Below are 14,534 nucleotides of genomic sequence, written 5' to 3'. Positions count from 1 at the left end.
GCCCAAAGGTGTGTGTGTTATGAATGGAGATATTCTCTAATCAATATGGCCTCCCAGGGATTATGTGGATTAATACACACACTCTCAGCTATAGAAGATTATAATAGAAAACAAGGTCTTTATGGTTTCCTCTCATATAGGCTTATAGTCCTCCATAGTATAATGACCTACTAATACAGGGTCTGGAGTGACCAGCAGAGAACTTATTTTAAAATGTCATGGAACATAAGAGGCCTCATATAGAATTGTAAGAACGAGAGGTCATACCTGTATGTGCAAATGAATTTGTTTTACATTAAAATCATTAGGTCCTGGATGGCAGTGTAATGCAGGGTAGTTAAGGCCTTTCCCTCGAGATGACATAATACGTAACCTGGATGATGTTTCTCGCTCTCTCGGGAGAGGCTATAGGAGGACGGGCTCATTGTAATGGCGGGAATGGAATTAATCGAAGGAGTCAAACATGTGGTTTTCATATGTGTGATACCGCTCCATATATTCCATTCCAGCCATTACATTGAGCTTGTCCTATATACAGTGTACAAAACATTAAAAACACAGTCGTCGTAACATTGAGTTACATCTACACTGATTGAAGTGGATTTGTGACATCAGTAAGGAATCATAGCTTTCATCTGGTCAGTCTCATTGAAAGAGCTGATGTTCTTAATGTTTTGTACACTCAGTGTTCATCCTCGATTTATTCCACATTTTGTGGGATTAAGATGGATTTAATAGTCGTTTTTTAAAACAACGATCTACACAAAATGTCATGGCAAAGTCGAAGAAAAATTCTAACATTTGTAAAAGAATATCATGAAAAATAAAACACGTTGATTAGATAAATATTCAACGCCGAGTCAATCAATAAATGTTAGAATCACCGTTGGCAGCGATTACAGCTGTAAATCAAGAGCTTCCCACATGTGGATTATGCAACATTTTCTCATTATTCTTTTCAAAATTCTTCAAGCTCAGTCAAATTGGTTGATGATCATTGCTAGACAACCATTTTCAGGTCATAGATTTAAGTCAAAACTGTAACCCGGCCAGTCAGGACCATTCATTGTCTTCTTGGTAAGCAACTCCAATGTAGTTTTGGCATTGTTTTCCTCTAAGATGCAGGTTTTCCTCTAAGATGCCTGTGCTTAGCTCCATTCCGAATATGTTTTATCCTGAAAACTCCCCAGTACTTAACGATTGATTACAAACATACCCATAACATAACGCAGCCACCACTATGCTTAAACATTTAGAGAATGGTACTCAGTAATGTGTCGTATTGGATTTCCTTCAAACACAACACTTTGTATTCAGGACTAAAAGTTAATTGCTTTGCCACATTTTTTGCAGTATTACTTTAGTGACTTGTTGCAAACAGGATACATGTTTTGGAATATTTTTATTCTGTACAGGCTTCCTTGTTTTCACTCTGTCATTTAGGTTAGTATTGTGGATTAACTTCAATGTTGTTGAACCATCCTCAGTTTTCTCCTATCACAGCCATTAAACTCTGTAACTGTTTTAAAGTCACCATTGGCCTCATGGTGAAATCCCTGAGTGGTTTCCTTCCTCTCCGGCAAGTGAGTTAGGAAGTAAACCTTTATCTTTGTAGTGACTGGGTGTATTAATACACCATCCAAAGTGTAATTAAAAACTTCACCATGCTCAAAGGGGATTTTCCATGTCTGTTTTGATTTTTACCAACCTACCAATAGGTGCCCTTCTTTGCGAGGCATTGGAAAACCTCCCTGGTCTTTGCGGTTGAATCTGTGTTTAAAAATTCACCGCTCGACTGAGGACCTTACAGATAATTGTATGTGTGGGATACAGAGATGAAGTAGTCATAAAAAAAATGGATGATAAAAACTATTATTGCACACAGAGTGAGTCCATGCAACTTATTCTGTGACTTGTTAAGCAAATGTTTACTTGTGGACTTATATCAGCTTCTTGGTATGCCACACCTGTCAGGTGGATGGATTGGATTATCTTGGCAAAGGAGAAATGCTCACGAACAGGGATGTAAACACATTTGTACACAATTTTAGAAAAATAAATGTTTATGCGTATGGAACATTTCGGGGAATTTTATTTCAGCTCATGAAACCAACACTTTACACGTTTATATTTTTGTTCAGTGCAAAAGTATGTGGACACCTGCTCATCCAACATCCCAAAATCAAGGGCAATAATATGGAGTTAGTCCACCTTTACTCCTCTGACAGCCTACACTCTTCTGGGAAGGCTTTCCACTATATGTTGGAACATTGGTGCAGGGACTTGCTTCCATTCAGCCATAAGAGCATTAGTGAGGTCAGGCACTGATGTTGTGTGATTAGGCCTGGCTCGCAGTCGGCGTTCCAGTTCATCCCAAAGGTGTTCGATGAATTTGAGGTCAGGGCTCGGTGCAGGCCAGTCAAGTTCTTCCACACCAATCTCAACATTTCTGTATGGACCTCGCTTTGTGCACGGGGTCATAGTCATGCTGTAACCAGAAAGGGCCTTCCCCAAATTGTTCCCACAAAGTTGGAAGCACAGAATCGTCTAGAATGTCATTGTATGCTGTAGATTTAAGATTTCCCTTCACTGGAACTAAGGGTCCTAGCCAGAAGCATGAAAAACAGTCCCAGACCATTAATCCTCCTTCACCAAACTTTACAGTTGGCACACAATTTTTACGCACTATGAGTTTCAACACTCGGCGGTCCCGTTCTATAAGCTTGTGTGGCCACCAACGCTGAGCTGTTGTTGCTCCTAGACGTTTCCACTTCACAATAACAGCACTTACAGTTGCCCGGGGCAGCTCTAGCAGGGAAGAAATTTGACGAACTGACTTATTGGAAAGGTGGCATCCTATGACGGGGCCATGTGGAAATGTTCAGTTTTGGCATTCTACTGACAATGTTTATCTATGGAGATTGGATGGCTGTGTGCTGGATTTTATACACCTGTCAGCAATGGGTGTGGCTGTAATAGCCAAATCTACTAATTTGAAGGGGTGTCCACATACTTGGTCAGGTAGTGTATTATGTTATCTAACTCACCTATAGTATGTATATACTACCTCAATCAGCCTGACTAACCGGTGTCTGTATGTAGCCTCGCTACTTTTATAGCCTTGCTACTGTATATAGCCTGTCTTCTTACTGTTGTTTTATTTCTTTACTAACCTATTGTTCACTTTAATACCTTTTTTGCACTATTGGTTAGAGCCTGTAAGTTAGCATTTCACTGTAAAGTCTACACCTGTTGTATTCGGTGCATGTGACAAATAAACTTTGATTTGAAGCGGTGTATTATGTTATCTAACCCACCTATAGTATTGAAGCAGTGTATTATGTTATCTAACTCACCTATAATATTGAAGCAGTGTATTATGTTATCTAACCCACCTATAGTATTGAAGCAGTGTATTATGTTATCTAACTCACCTATAGTATTGAAGCAGTGTATTATGTTATCTAACCCACCTATAGTATTGAAGCAGTGTATTATGTTATCTAACCCACCTATAGTATTGAAGCAGTGTATTATGTTATCTAACTCACCTATAGTATTGAAGCAGTGTATTATGTTATCTAACCCACCTATAGTATTGAAGCGGTGTATTATGTTATCTAACCCACCTATAGTATTGAAGCAGTGTATTATGTTATCTAACTCACCTATAGTATTGAAGCAGTGTATTATGTTATCTAACCCACCTATAGTATTGAAGCGGTGTATTATGTTATCTAACCCACCTATAGTATTGAAGCGGTGTATTATGTTATCTAACCCACCTATAGTATTGAAGCAGTGTATTATGTTATCTAACCCACCTATAGTATTGAAGCAGTGTATTATGTTATCTAACCCACCTATAGTATTGAAGCAGTGTATGTTGAGTCCTGTGGGGCTCCTGTCTCCAATGTGGATCTGTTCCAGAGGGTGGTCTGTGGTGTTGGTCAGGCTGATCTGGACTGAGACCATGGTGGGCTGGTAGAGACAGGGCTGTCTGGAGAACTGGTACTGGGCTGACAGACCTTTACCTGTCATACGGTGCAGCAGGTCATGGCTCTTCTCTGGGACAAACGCTGGACCGCTCAACTGGAGAGGAAAGGAAAGAGAGAGGGGACAGAGCTGAGTAAACAGGGACACACACAGAGTGGACCAATGAGAATATGAGAAGGTCTGAAGAACAGAATGTTGGTTGATAACATTGACAAATATGGTCTTTGTATGTTGTTGTTTGGTGACGTAGGTCCAGCTCTCTTCATTAAATATCTACTTAACATAGGCTCCTCCACTTACGACTGCAGGATAACTGAGGTTTTGTTGACAACGTATGCCTAGCTCTGTTCATTAACCATCAACCATTCTTCCTGGAAAAAGGCCCATTTCAGCCATGTCCTAGAAAAGTGCCATATAAACCCAATGTATTATTATTATTCCTATACAGTATGTCCCCAATCAAGCAGGTTAGTAGTGAGTGGGTGGGCTAGTCTGACGCGGCTCCATGGCAGGCTGATGGACTGCTCTGGCCTAATGAATGGGAACACTAGAGGACTGCTCTGGGCCTAGCCTGCTATTCAGCTTTCTATTAACAGAGCTTTTACCTTTTCAATAGCAGGAACTGTAATTACCATAGCATAGAGGCAGGACAAAACACCCTGTCAGGAGAAGAGGGGGAAACTTACTGATAAATTCTGGGGGTTAAGGAGTGTTTTTCTTCTTCTTTATTTTCCCCTAGCAACATTAGCATGGTCCCTCGTTCATTCTGTATTCTGTTCGTTCTTTCATTCATTCTATTTTCTGTGCATTCTTATTCTGATTAACCGGCCTGACTCTTTTGACTTGTTGATTTGACAGTGGCAATGGCGTCCTCTCGACTCAAGATAATCTAGTCTACGTATAGTGGTACAAGCCATCTACTTTACACAGACAAAGACAGATGCAAGCAATCACAATTAGGCTGCATGCAAAAAAAACAAATATATGCAAGCTGGCTAGGTGGTTTCATAACACTTTGCATAGGCACAAAACTACACTCCACTGCAATACCCCCATCAACGACTGTTACAAAATGATACTTTTAATGAAGATTGAAGCTACTAGGCCTAAATGGTGTTACACATCATTTTGAGTTATCGGATGCCCACATCATGTCTCATTCATGTGTGAAAAGGCAAATAAAATATATATTTTTTTACACTGCTTAGTGGCTCAATCTTCATTAACAGTAAAGGGCTACCTTGTTGACACCCAGCCATGCAGTGACAGAACTGTCTCAACATCAGGACAATCACAGCCATACAGTGACAGAACTGTCTGTCTCAACATCAGGACAATCACAGCCATACAGTGACAGAACTGTCTGTCTCAACATCAGGACAATCACAGCCATACAGTGACAGAACTGTCTGTCTCAACATCAGGACAATCACAGCCATGCAGTGACAGAACTGTCTGTCTCAACATCAGGACAATCACAGCCATACAGTGACAGAACTGTCTCAACATCAGGACAATCACAGCCATGCAGTGACAGAACTGTCTCAACATCAGGACAATCACAGCCATGCAGTGACAGAACTGTCTGTCTCAACATCAGGACAATCACAGCCATGCAGTGACAGAACTGTCTCAACATCAGGACAATCACAGCCATGCAGTGACAGAACTGTCTGTCTCAACATCAGGACAATCACAGCCATACAGTGACAGAACTGTCTGTCTCAACATCAGGACAATCACAGCCATGCAGTGACAGAACTGTCTGTCTCAACATCAGGACAATCACAGCCATGCAGTGACAGAACTGTCTGTCTCAACATCAGGACAATCACAGCCATGCAGTGACAGAACTGTCTGTCTCAACATCAGGACAATCACAGCCATACAGTGACAGAACTGTCTGTCTCAACATCAGGACAATCACAGCCATACAGTGACAGAACTGTCTGTCTCAACATCAGGACAATCACAGCCATACAGTGACAGAACTGTCTGTCTCAACATCAGGACAATCACAGCCATACAGCCATGAGTGACAGAACTGACAGTGACAGAACTGTCTGTCTCAACATCAGGACAATCACAGCCATACAGTGACAGAACTGTCTGTCTCAACATCAGGACAATCACAGCCATGCAGTGACAGAACTGTCTGTCTCAACATCAGGACAATCACAGCCATACAGTGACAGAACTGTCTGTCTCAACATCAGGACAATCACAGCCATACAGTGACAGAACTGTCTGTCTCAACATCAGGACAATCACAGCCATACAGTGACAGAACTGTCTGTCTCAACATCAGGACAATCACAGCCATGCAGTGACAGAACTGTCTGTCTCAACATCAGGACAATCACAGCCATGCAGTGACAGAACTGTCTCAACATCAGGACAATCACAGCCATGCAGTGACAGAACTGTCTCAACATCAGGACAATCACAGCCATACAGTGACAGAACTGTCTCAACATCAGGACAATCACAGCCATGCAGTGACAGAACTGTCTCAACATCAGGACAATCACAGCCATGCAGTGACAGAACTGTCTCAACATCAGGACAATCACAGCCATGCAGTGACAGAACTGTCTGTCTCAACATCAGGACAATCACAGCCATGCAGTGACAGAACTGTCTGTCTCAACATCAGGACAATCACAGCCATGCAGTGACAGAACTGTCTGTCTCAACATCAGGACAATCACAGCCATGCAGTGACAGAACTGTCTCAACATCAGGACAATCACAGCCATACAGTGCATTCGGAAAGTCCAGGCTCTAGCTGGGCCACTCAAGGACATGGAGACTTGTCCCAAAGCCACTCCTGCGCTGTCTTGGCTGTGTGCTTAGGGTTGTTGTCCTGTTGGAAAGTGAACCATCGCCCCAGTCTGAGGTCCTGAGCGCTCTGGAGCAGGTTTTCATCAAGGATCTCTGTACTTCACCATAGGGATGGTGCCAGGTTTCCTCCAGATGTGACGCTTGGCATTCAGGCCAAAGACTTCAAACTAGATTTCATCAGACCAGAGAATCTTGTTTCTCACGGTCTGAGAGTCTTTAGGTGCCTTTTGGTAAACTCCAAGCGGGCTGTCATGTGCCTTTTACTGAAGAGTGGCTTCCGTCTGGCCACTCTACCATAAAGGCCTGATTGGTGGAGTGCTGCAGAGATGGTTGTCCTTCTGGAAGGTTCTCCCATCTCCACAGAGGAACTCTGGAGCTTTGTCAGAGTGACCATCGGGTTCTTCGTCACCTCCCTGACCAAGGCCCTTCTCCCCCGATTGCTCATTTTGGCATAACAAAATTTAGAAAAAGGGAACGGGTCTGAATACTTTCAGAATGCACTGTATATTGCCCATATACTAAGTAGGCTACTAAGTAGGCTCCTCCCTGCCTCAGACAGATACATGGATATCAACCCTGTGTTAATGAGAGTAAAGTGAGAGAACGCTAAAACAAGTAGTTAACACCTCCTGAATCCTTCTGTTACACCTGCTGCTGTTGGTGCTATGCTTTTACCTTGACAAGCTGAGAGACGAGGGAGTGAGGGGGGAGAGAGAGACGAGGGAGTGAGGGGGGGAGAGACGAGGAAGTGAGGGGGAGAGAGAGACGAGGGAGTGAGGGGGAGAGAGACGAGGAAGTGAGGGGGAGAGAGACGAGGAAGTGAGGGGGAGACGAGGGAGTGAGGGGGGAGTGAGAGGGGAGAGAGACGAGGAAGTGAGGGGGGAGACGAGGGAGTGAGGGGGAGACGAGGGAGTGAGGGGGTAGAGAGACGACGGAGTGAGGGGGGGTAGAGAGAGACGAGGGAGTGAGAGAGACGAGGGAGTGAGAGAGAGGAGTGAGAGAGAGACGAGGGAGTGAGAGAGAGACGAGGGAGTGAGGGGGGGTAGAGAGAGACGAGGGAGTGAGGGGGGGTAGAGAGAGACGAGGGAGTGAGGGGGTAGAGAGAGACGAGGGAGTGAGAGAGAGACGAGAGAGTGAGGGGGGGTAGAGAGAGACGAGGGAGTGAGGGGGTAGAGAGAGACGAGGGAGTGAGAGAGAGACGAGGGAGTGAGAGAGAGACGAGAGAGTGAGGGGGGAGAGAGAGGGAAATTATAAAACGAGGTGTGTGAAATCTCACAACAGTGTCAAAAAACCTCACAGTCAACAAAGATAAAACGGGTCCAAGTAAACACGTGTGCAAAGGTGAGAGTCAAACGAGGGGACGAATATAACTCCTAATTTCTGACTTGTGATGATGTGATATGACATGGGAAAGAGTGTCTAAGTTGTTGACAGTAGATGGAGGTGGGTGGACATATTGCCAGTTTCTTTCAGATTATACTGATAGGAGAAGAGATGTGTGTGAGACATTCTCAGGACTGTCATGGTGTGGTAGTGTGGAGAATCAGTTTGAAATACAACAGGGTGGAACTCAAAGTGCTGACAAAACAAGTTAGTAAACAGAAACCGACTGGCTAATCACATTCAAAAAGTCCAGTTTTTCCTCCTACAATGACACACAGTAGAGGAGAGCAGGTTATCCCCATCCTCCCCTGGTAATAGCCAGCTCAGACGTGTCGTGTACCCCCAGACAGGAAGGGGGTCAAACAAACATTTGTCACGGTGCGGCGCCCTCACACTCGCCCGTCACGCCAACGGGGGAAATTTATCGGGCCACTTTTGTTCGTGTCAGAGCAGTCGTTGTCGATAAAGCTGGCCGTAATGTCTGCCACGCCTTCACAGAGCAGATTTACCTTCCTGACAAGCACATCCTGCTCCCTCCGCACTCAAGGTCCTGTTTAACACCCCCGTGAGGAGGGAGGGATGGAGGCTAGGACAGGGTTTCAAACTGCTTATCATCACCAATTTGACACAGCAGACAGTAATGACCTAACACACACACACCCTCGCCCAGTCTTCCGTCACTGTTGGCCTGTGAGGCAGGACGCATCCTCCAAACCCAAAGTGTAAATAACAGCAGGCTAGGATGTAACCTTGCCTCCCGTGTCACACACACCCTTGGTGGATCTCTTTTTGTCTGGTCTCCTGGACTTGGGGGAAGGTGACAACGGGAGAGGAAGTTGATTGAGAGGCTCTATTATGTCTCAACTTAAAGGAAGCTACTGTGATGGATGACACACACTCCAGTCACCTTCAGAGCCCGGACACACACACCCACGCAGTGGGATGACACGCTCACCCCCTCCCAGCATCCTCTCTGGTAAATGACCTGAAAATCTCGCTGACATATTCAAAAGGGGCTAACCGTAACTTGACATCTGGCGAGCATGTGAACGCATAACATGTCCAATTTAAGAGAACAAGTGTGTGTTAGGAGATGTATGGGGATGTATTGAAAATCCATTTCTGTTTTTGTGACATTGGCTGCTTGTTACTTCAGAAAGAGGATTTCATTATGTTGTGAGATTGTATGAGAGAGAGGTGTAAGAGACGTGTGTTTGACTTGATTTTAATTGTTCCCTCAGTCAGTCAGGAGATGACAATTAATTGAGTCAATCTATCAGAAGACCTTGACTAGAAGGAGTCAGCAAGATGTCACTGCAGTCACCTACAACCATATTAAGCCAACAGGAGTTAGTTAGCTCAAAGCACACAGACAGAGGTTGGCTCACCTGGGACCATTCATCACAAAATTAGATTTTTAAAAAGTGATTAATCTTGGTACTTTCAAAGAAACATGGAGTGGGAGTGACCTTTCAAGCGTAAAAATGTGTTGTAACTCTATCTAGTCATGGTACACCAAGACAAGGTGGCATCAGTTTAATTGAAGTCTTTGCATCAGGAGCTTGATTCAGACAGACAGACCGACAACCACCCCTTCCTTACCTGTGGTGGAAAAAGTACACAAATGTCATACATAAGTAAAAGTATAGATAACTTAATAGAAAGTTACTCAAGTAAAAGTCACCCAGTAAAATACTACTTCAGTAAAAGTCTAAAAGTATTTGGTTTTAAAAATACTTAAGTATCAAAAGTAATTATAATTGCTAAAATATACTTAATATATATAAATAATTTAAAATGTCTTCTATTAAGGAAAGCAGATAGCACCATTTTCTTGTTTTAAAAATGTATGGATAGCCAGGGGCACACTCCAACACTCAAGACATTATTTACAAATGATGCATCCGCCAGAACATAGGCAGTAGGGATGACCACATGTTCTCTTGAAAATTGTGAAATTCACACACACATATCATGTTCTGCTAAACACACACTCTCACACACACATCCCATCTAAATCAACCAATTGCATATTTCCTACAGGCATTTAAACCTATTTATACCCAGACAGTGTGTGTGTGTGTGTGTGTGTGTGTGTGTGTGTGTGTGTGTGTGTGTGTGTGTGTGTGTGTGTGTGTGTGTGTGAGTGAGTGGCAGGTAGGGGTGTGTGGAGGGCAGTTCTGCTATATTCCTGCCTCTCCCAGTCCACTGCTGATTCATAATTAGACCTGAACCCAGCACGCCCACACTGGGGGAGGTCAGGGGGGTGAGTTGCGGGGAGGTGCGGTCCGCCTGATGGGCACCAAATGAACAAATTATGATGGCCCCCTCCGGGCGTGATGGGGTCAAACGGCCCGTGCCCCGCCGCTGACAGTTCAATTTCCCCCCAACGCAGCCTCATTCGCCCAATGCTAATTATGAATGAAACGTTATCAGCCTTTGACAATTCCCCCCCTACACACTTACACACGGACAACGGAAGGAGGGTGTGTGTTTGGAGGGGTGGGATGGTTTAAAAGGCATTTGTGAGAGATCCTCTAATGTCAAAATGTTATTAGAGAGAGGGAGAATGAAAAGAGAGAGAAAGTAGGAAAGAAGAGAGGGAGAGAGAAAGGGAAAAATAGGGGGGAGAGGGAGATCGAGGAGAGGAGGGGTCAGAGACAGTGACCAGGGTTAATGTAAATGTCTTTGATAACCAGGCAGTAATTCTCTAAAAGGGCCGAAGCGCTCAGCTGAGACACACTCACCGCTTCTGTGGGCTGATTGGTGAGAAATAGAAATGACACCGGGGCAAGTGTGTGTCTGTGAAGGATATTGGTGGGTGGTGTGTGTGTGTGAGAGAGAGAGAGACAGATAGGAAGTGAGTGGGTGAAACTATGTGTGTGTGTGGGTCTGCTCGCACGTCTTTGAAATAAGTAGCGAGAGGGTTGTGAGGTTATTTACCCCAGTCTATGAATCCTGATGGCCATCATGTATTTATGCATAGGATTGACTCTCAATCAGATGCTGATGTGCAAACAGCACCCTGTTTAATCTGCATTTCTATTGTCTATTACTGCCTGGCCTTAACCTATCAGTAAACAGCCTGAGACAGGCTGTCAATCACACACACACACACATGCGCGCACACACTGATAAACGCACTGGATAAGTGAAGACAGAAAAAAAAAGGATGAAAAGATTGTATACGTACGAGAGAGAACTTATTTGTCGGAAAGACAATGAATGTAATGGGAACATTATGGGACGTTATAGTGATGTTATGTTATAGGGACATATCTACTCTCTATAGAATTAGCTCATATTGGTTGATTGGTAGTGCTGGTACAATCTAACACCAAAGAGAAAAGGAGCCATTCATCTGAGAAAAGGTCAACCATAATGCATAGACACACTGTAGACTACAGAGACACCAGGGAGAGAACTGACAGAGAGATAGAGAGAGAGGGGTAGAGAGAGATAGAGAGAGGGGTAGAGAGAGATGGAGAGAGAGAGAGAGGTAGAGAAAGATGGAGAGAGGTAGAGAGAGAGAGAGGTAGGTAGAGAGAGATGGAGAGGGAGAGAGGTAGAGAGAGAGAGGTGGAGAGAGAGAGGTAGAGAGAGAGAGGTGGAGAGAGAGAGATAGAGAGAGAGAGATGGAGAGAGAGATAGATAGAGAGAGGTAGAGAGAGAGAGAGAGAGAGAGGTAGAGAGAGAGAGGAGGTAGAGAGAGAGAGGAGAGAGAGAGAGAGAGAGAGAGAGAGAGAGAGAGAGAGAGAGAGAGAGAGATGGAGAGAGAGAGATGGAGAGAGAGAGAGATGAGAGAGAGAGATGAGAGATGGAGAGAGATGGAGAGAGAGATGGAGAGAGATGGAGAGCGAGATGGAGAGAGAGATGGAGAGAGAGATGGAGAGATGGAGAGAGAGAGAGGTGGAGAGGCAGTTCGAGAGGGAGGTGGATGGAGGTTGGCACTGAGTGTTGTATGAACAGGCCACATGGAGAGAGGAAAACAGAATTGCAATTGTATGAGTGGAGAGGGATATTACTTATAAATGTCCAAGAAGGAGGAAATTATTTATAAATACAGTATCAGTCAAAAGTTTGGACACACCTACACATTCAAGTGTTGTTCTTTATTTGGCCGTGTGGCCAGCTCGGGGAGGGTCTTGGTGGTTCCAAACTTATTCCATTTAAGATTGATGGAGTGTTCTTGGGGAACTTCAATGCTGCAGAAATGCTTTGCTACCCTTCCTCAGATCTGTGCTTCGACACAATCCTGTCTTGGAGCTCTATGGACAATTCCTTTCGACCTCACGGCTTGGTTTTTGCTCTGACATGCACTGTCAACTGTGGGACCTTGTGTAGACAGGTGTGTGCCTTTCCAAATCATGTCCAATCAATTTAATTTTCCACAGGTGGACTCCAATCAAGTTGTAGATACATCTTAGGGATTATCAATGGAAACAGGGTGCACCTGAGCTCAATTTCGAGTCTCATAGCAGAGGGTCTGAATACTTATGTAAATACGTTTTTTTTTTGTGGTGTATTGTGTGTAGATTGATGAGGAAATTGTTTTATTTAATACATTTTAGAATAAGGCTGTAATGCAATAAAATGTGGAAAAATTCATGTGGTCTGAATACTTTCCGAAGGCACTGTAAATATGTCCAGGAAGGGGGAAAGGGAGATGATTTATAAATATGTCCAGGAAGGAGGAAAGGGTCAACAGCCAACTCCAGGAGGAGATTCCAGCCACTGGAGACAGTCTTTTAAAGACACTCGACTGTACAGTATGATCCAACACATTTACCCCCCTAGGGAGGGATAAACAGACAGACAGACACACACTCACCTGGATGGTGGAGGAGACATTGGAGAGTGACAGGCCCTCCAGGTCTCCTAGAAGGCTAGGAGAGAGGACAGAAGACTTGTGCTGGGTCACTGGTGCAGGAGTGACTACAGGACACACACACAGAACACTTATGAGATGAATTCCAACTGGAAATCTTGTGGTATTTTTCCCAGCTACATGCTGTTTTACAGACAGAAAACTCACAGTCACCCAGATCCAACAGACACACCTCCTTCGTTGACTTCACCTCCACCTGGAGAAAAGACCAGCAGAATGTATGAGAAACATACTGTCCCTAGACTGGCTTTGAACAGGTGCTGGATAAAATATTAATTAATGGTCGACTCTTAGGTCTGTATCAGATTGTCAAACATATTTATAGTAAAAAACACTTGAGAGTACAGCACAGTATATCATAACATAAGTTGTATTTTTTAGCAAATGTTCCAACATGAATGTCAGACGAATGAAGGCTATAGATGAAAGAGAAAGAAGAACTAGTGGGAAAGAGAGAAAGATGACAGGCAGAATATTAAAGTAAAGTCTGTTTGTATTTGTGGGAATGTAGCCTACACACTGCCCTATTTGACTGACAGTGTTTCTACAATGCAGTAACATGATATTCCTGAACACGTCTGCTATGTGCATAAAATTATATTCTATTTCTCAGGCTGCTGTGTGTATATACATCTGGAGGGTCTGTATGATCTACATGGGCCAGCCATGAGACATGTCGTGTCACAACCGATAGATACACTCCATTGACTCTACCTCCTACCACTAGGCCAGGCTTGTCAAACGGCGATTCAGAATATTAGGACGTGCATCGTCACATATACAATACAACAGGCCCTCTCTGTCTCTCCATGCCCTCCTAACCAACCACAGCCCTGTTCACTTCTCATAAAGAACCATAAAATTCCACTCTGCTTACTGCGGGATCCACAAATGGAGGAGTGTGTGAGAAGGCATAATAGTGAAAAACAATGATGTTAGAGGGCGTATCTTCTCAGATCATCTCTGATAGATGCTTGGTGGCAAAGAAGAAACCCTTCTTAACAGGCGGAGTGAGAGAGAGAGAGAAAAAGAGAAGAGAGAAAGAGGGAGAGAAAAGACGGAGAGATGCATAGGTCGTAGGAGCAAAGTGTGTAACAATTAAAATGTCAGTGCAGAAAGAGAGGGAATCAGAGAGAGAGAGAGAGAGAGAGAGAGGGGAGAATCAGAGAGAGAGGGGGAGAATCAGAGAGAGAGGGGGAGAATCAGAGAGAGAGAGAGGGGGAGAATCAGAGAGAGAGAGGGGGAGACTCAGAGAGAGAGAGGATCAGAGAGAGAGGGGGGAGATCAGAGAGAGGGGGAGATCAGAGAGAGGGGGAGATCAGAGGGGGGGAGATCAGAGAGAGAGGGGGAGATCAGAGAGAGAGGGGGGAGATCAGAGAGAGAGGGGAGATCAGAGCGAGAGAGAGAATCAGAGAGAGAAGGG

At 44.2% G+C, this 14,534-nt stretch overlaps 1 protein-coding gene across 4 annotated transcripts in view; it reads right to left on the bottom strand.

Annotated features, from left to right (window-relative positions):
- LOC118371639 (AP-3 complex subunit beta-1) overlaps window positions 1-14,534 on the bottom strand; it is a 100,487-nt gene that overhangs the window by 14,546 nt on the left and 71,407 nt on the right. For all 4 annotated transcript variants that reach the window (XM_035757183.2, XM_035757184.2, XM_035757185.2 and 1 more), the window contains exons 21-23: window positions 13,259-13,307; window positions 13,055-13,158; window positions 3,864-4,092 (exon numbers count right to left, since the gene is read on the bottom strand). In XM_035757183.2, the coding sequence (XP_035613076.1) occupies window positions 3,864-4,092; window positions 13,055-13,158; window positions 13,259-13,307 (382 nt within the window). The remainder of the gene's footprint in view (window positions 1-3,863; window positions 4,093-13,054; window positions 13,159-13,258; window positions 13,308-14,534) is intronic.

The sequence above is a fragment of the Oncorhynchus keta genome, chromosome 9, assembly GCF_023373465.1.
Source record: "Oncorhynchus keta strain PuntledgeMale-10-30-2019 chromosome 9, Oket_V2, whole genome shotgun sequence".
Taxonomy (NCBI): Eukaryota; Metazoa; Chordata; class Actinopteri; order Salmoniformes; family Salmonidae; genus Oncorhynchus; species Oncorhynchus keta.
Note: the sequence above shows the minus strand (reverse complement) of the source record. Positions and strands in the feature narration are given on the sequence as shown.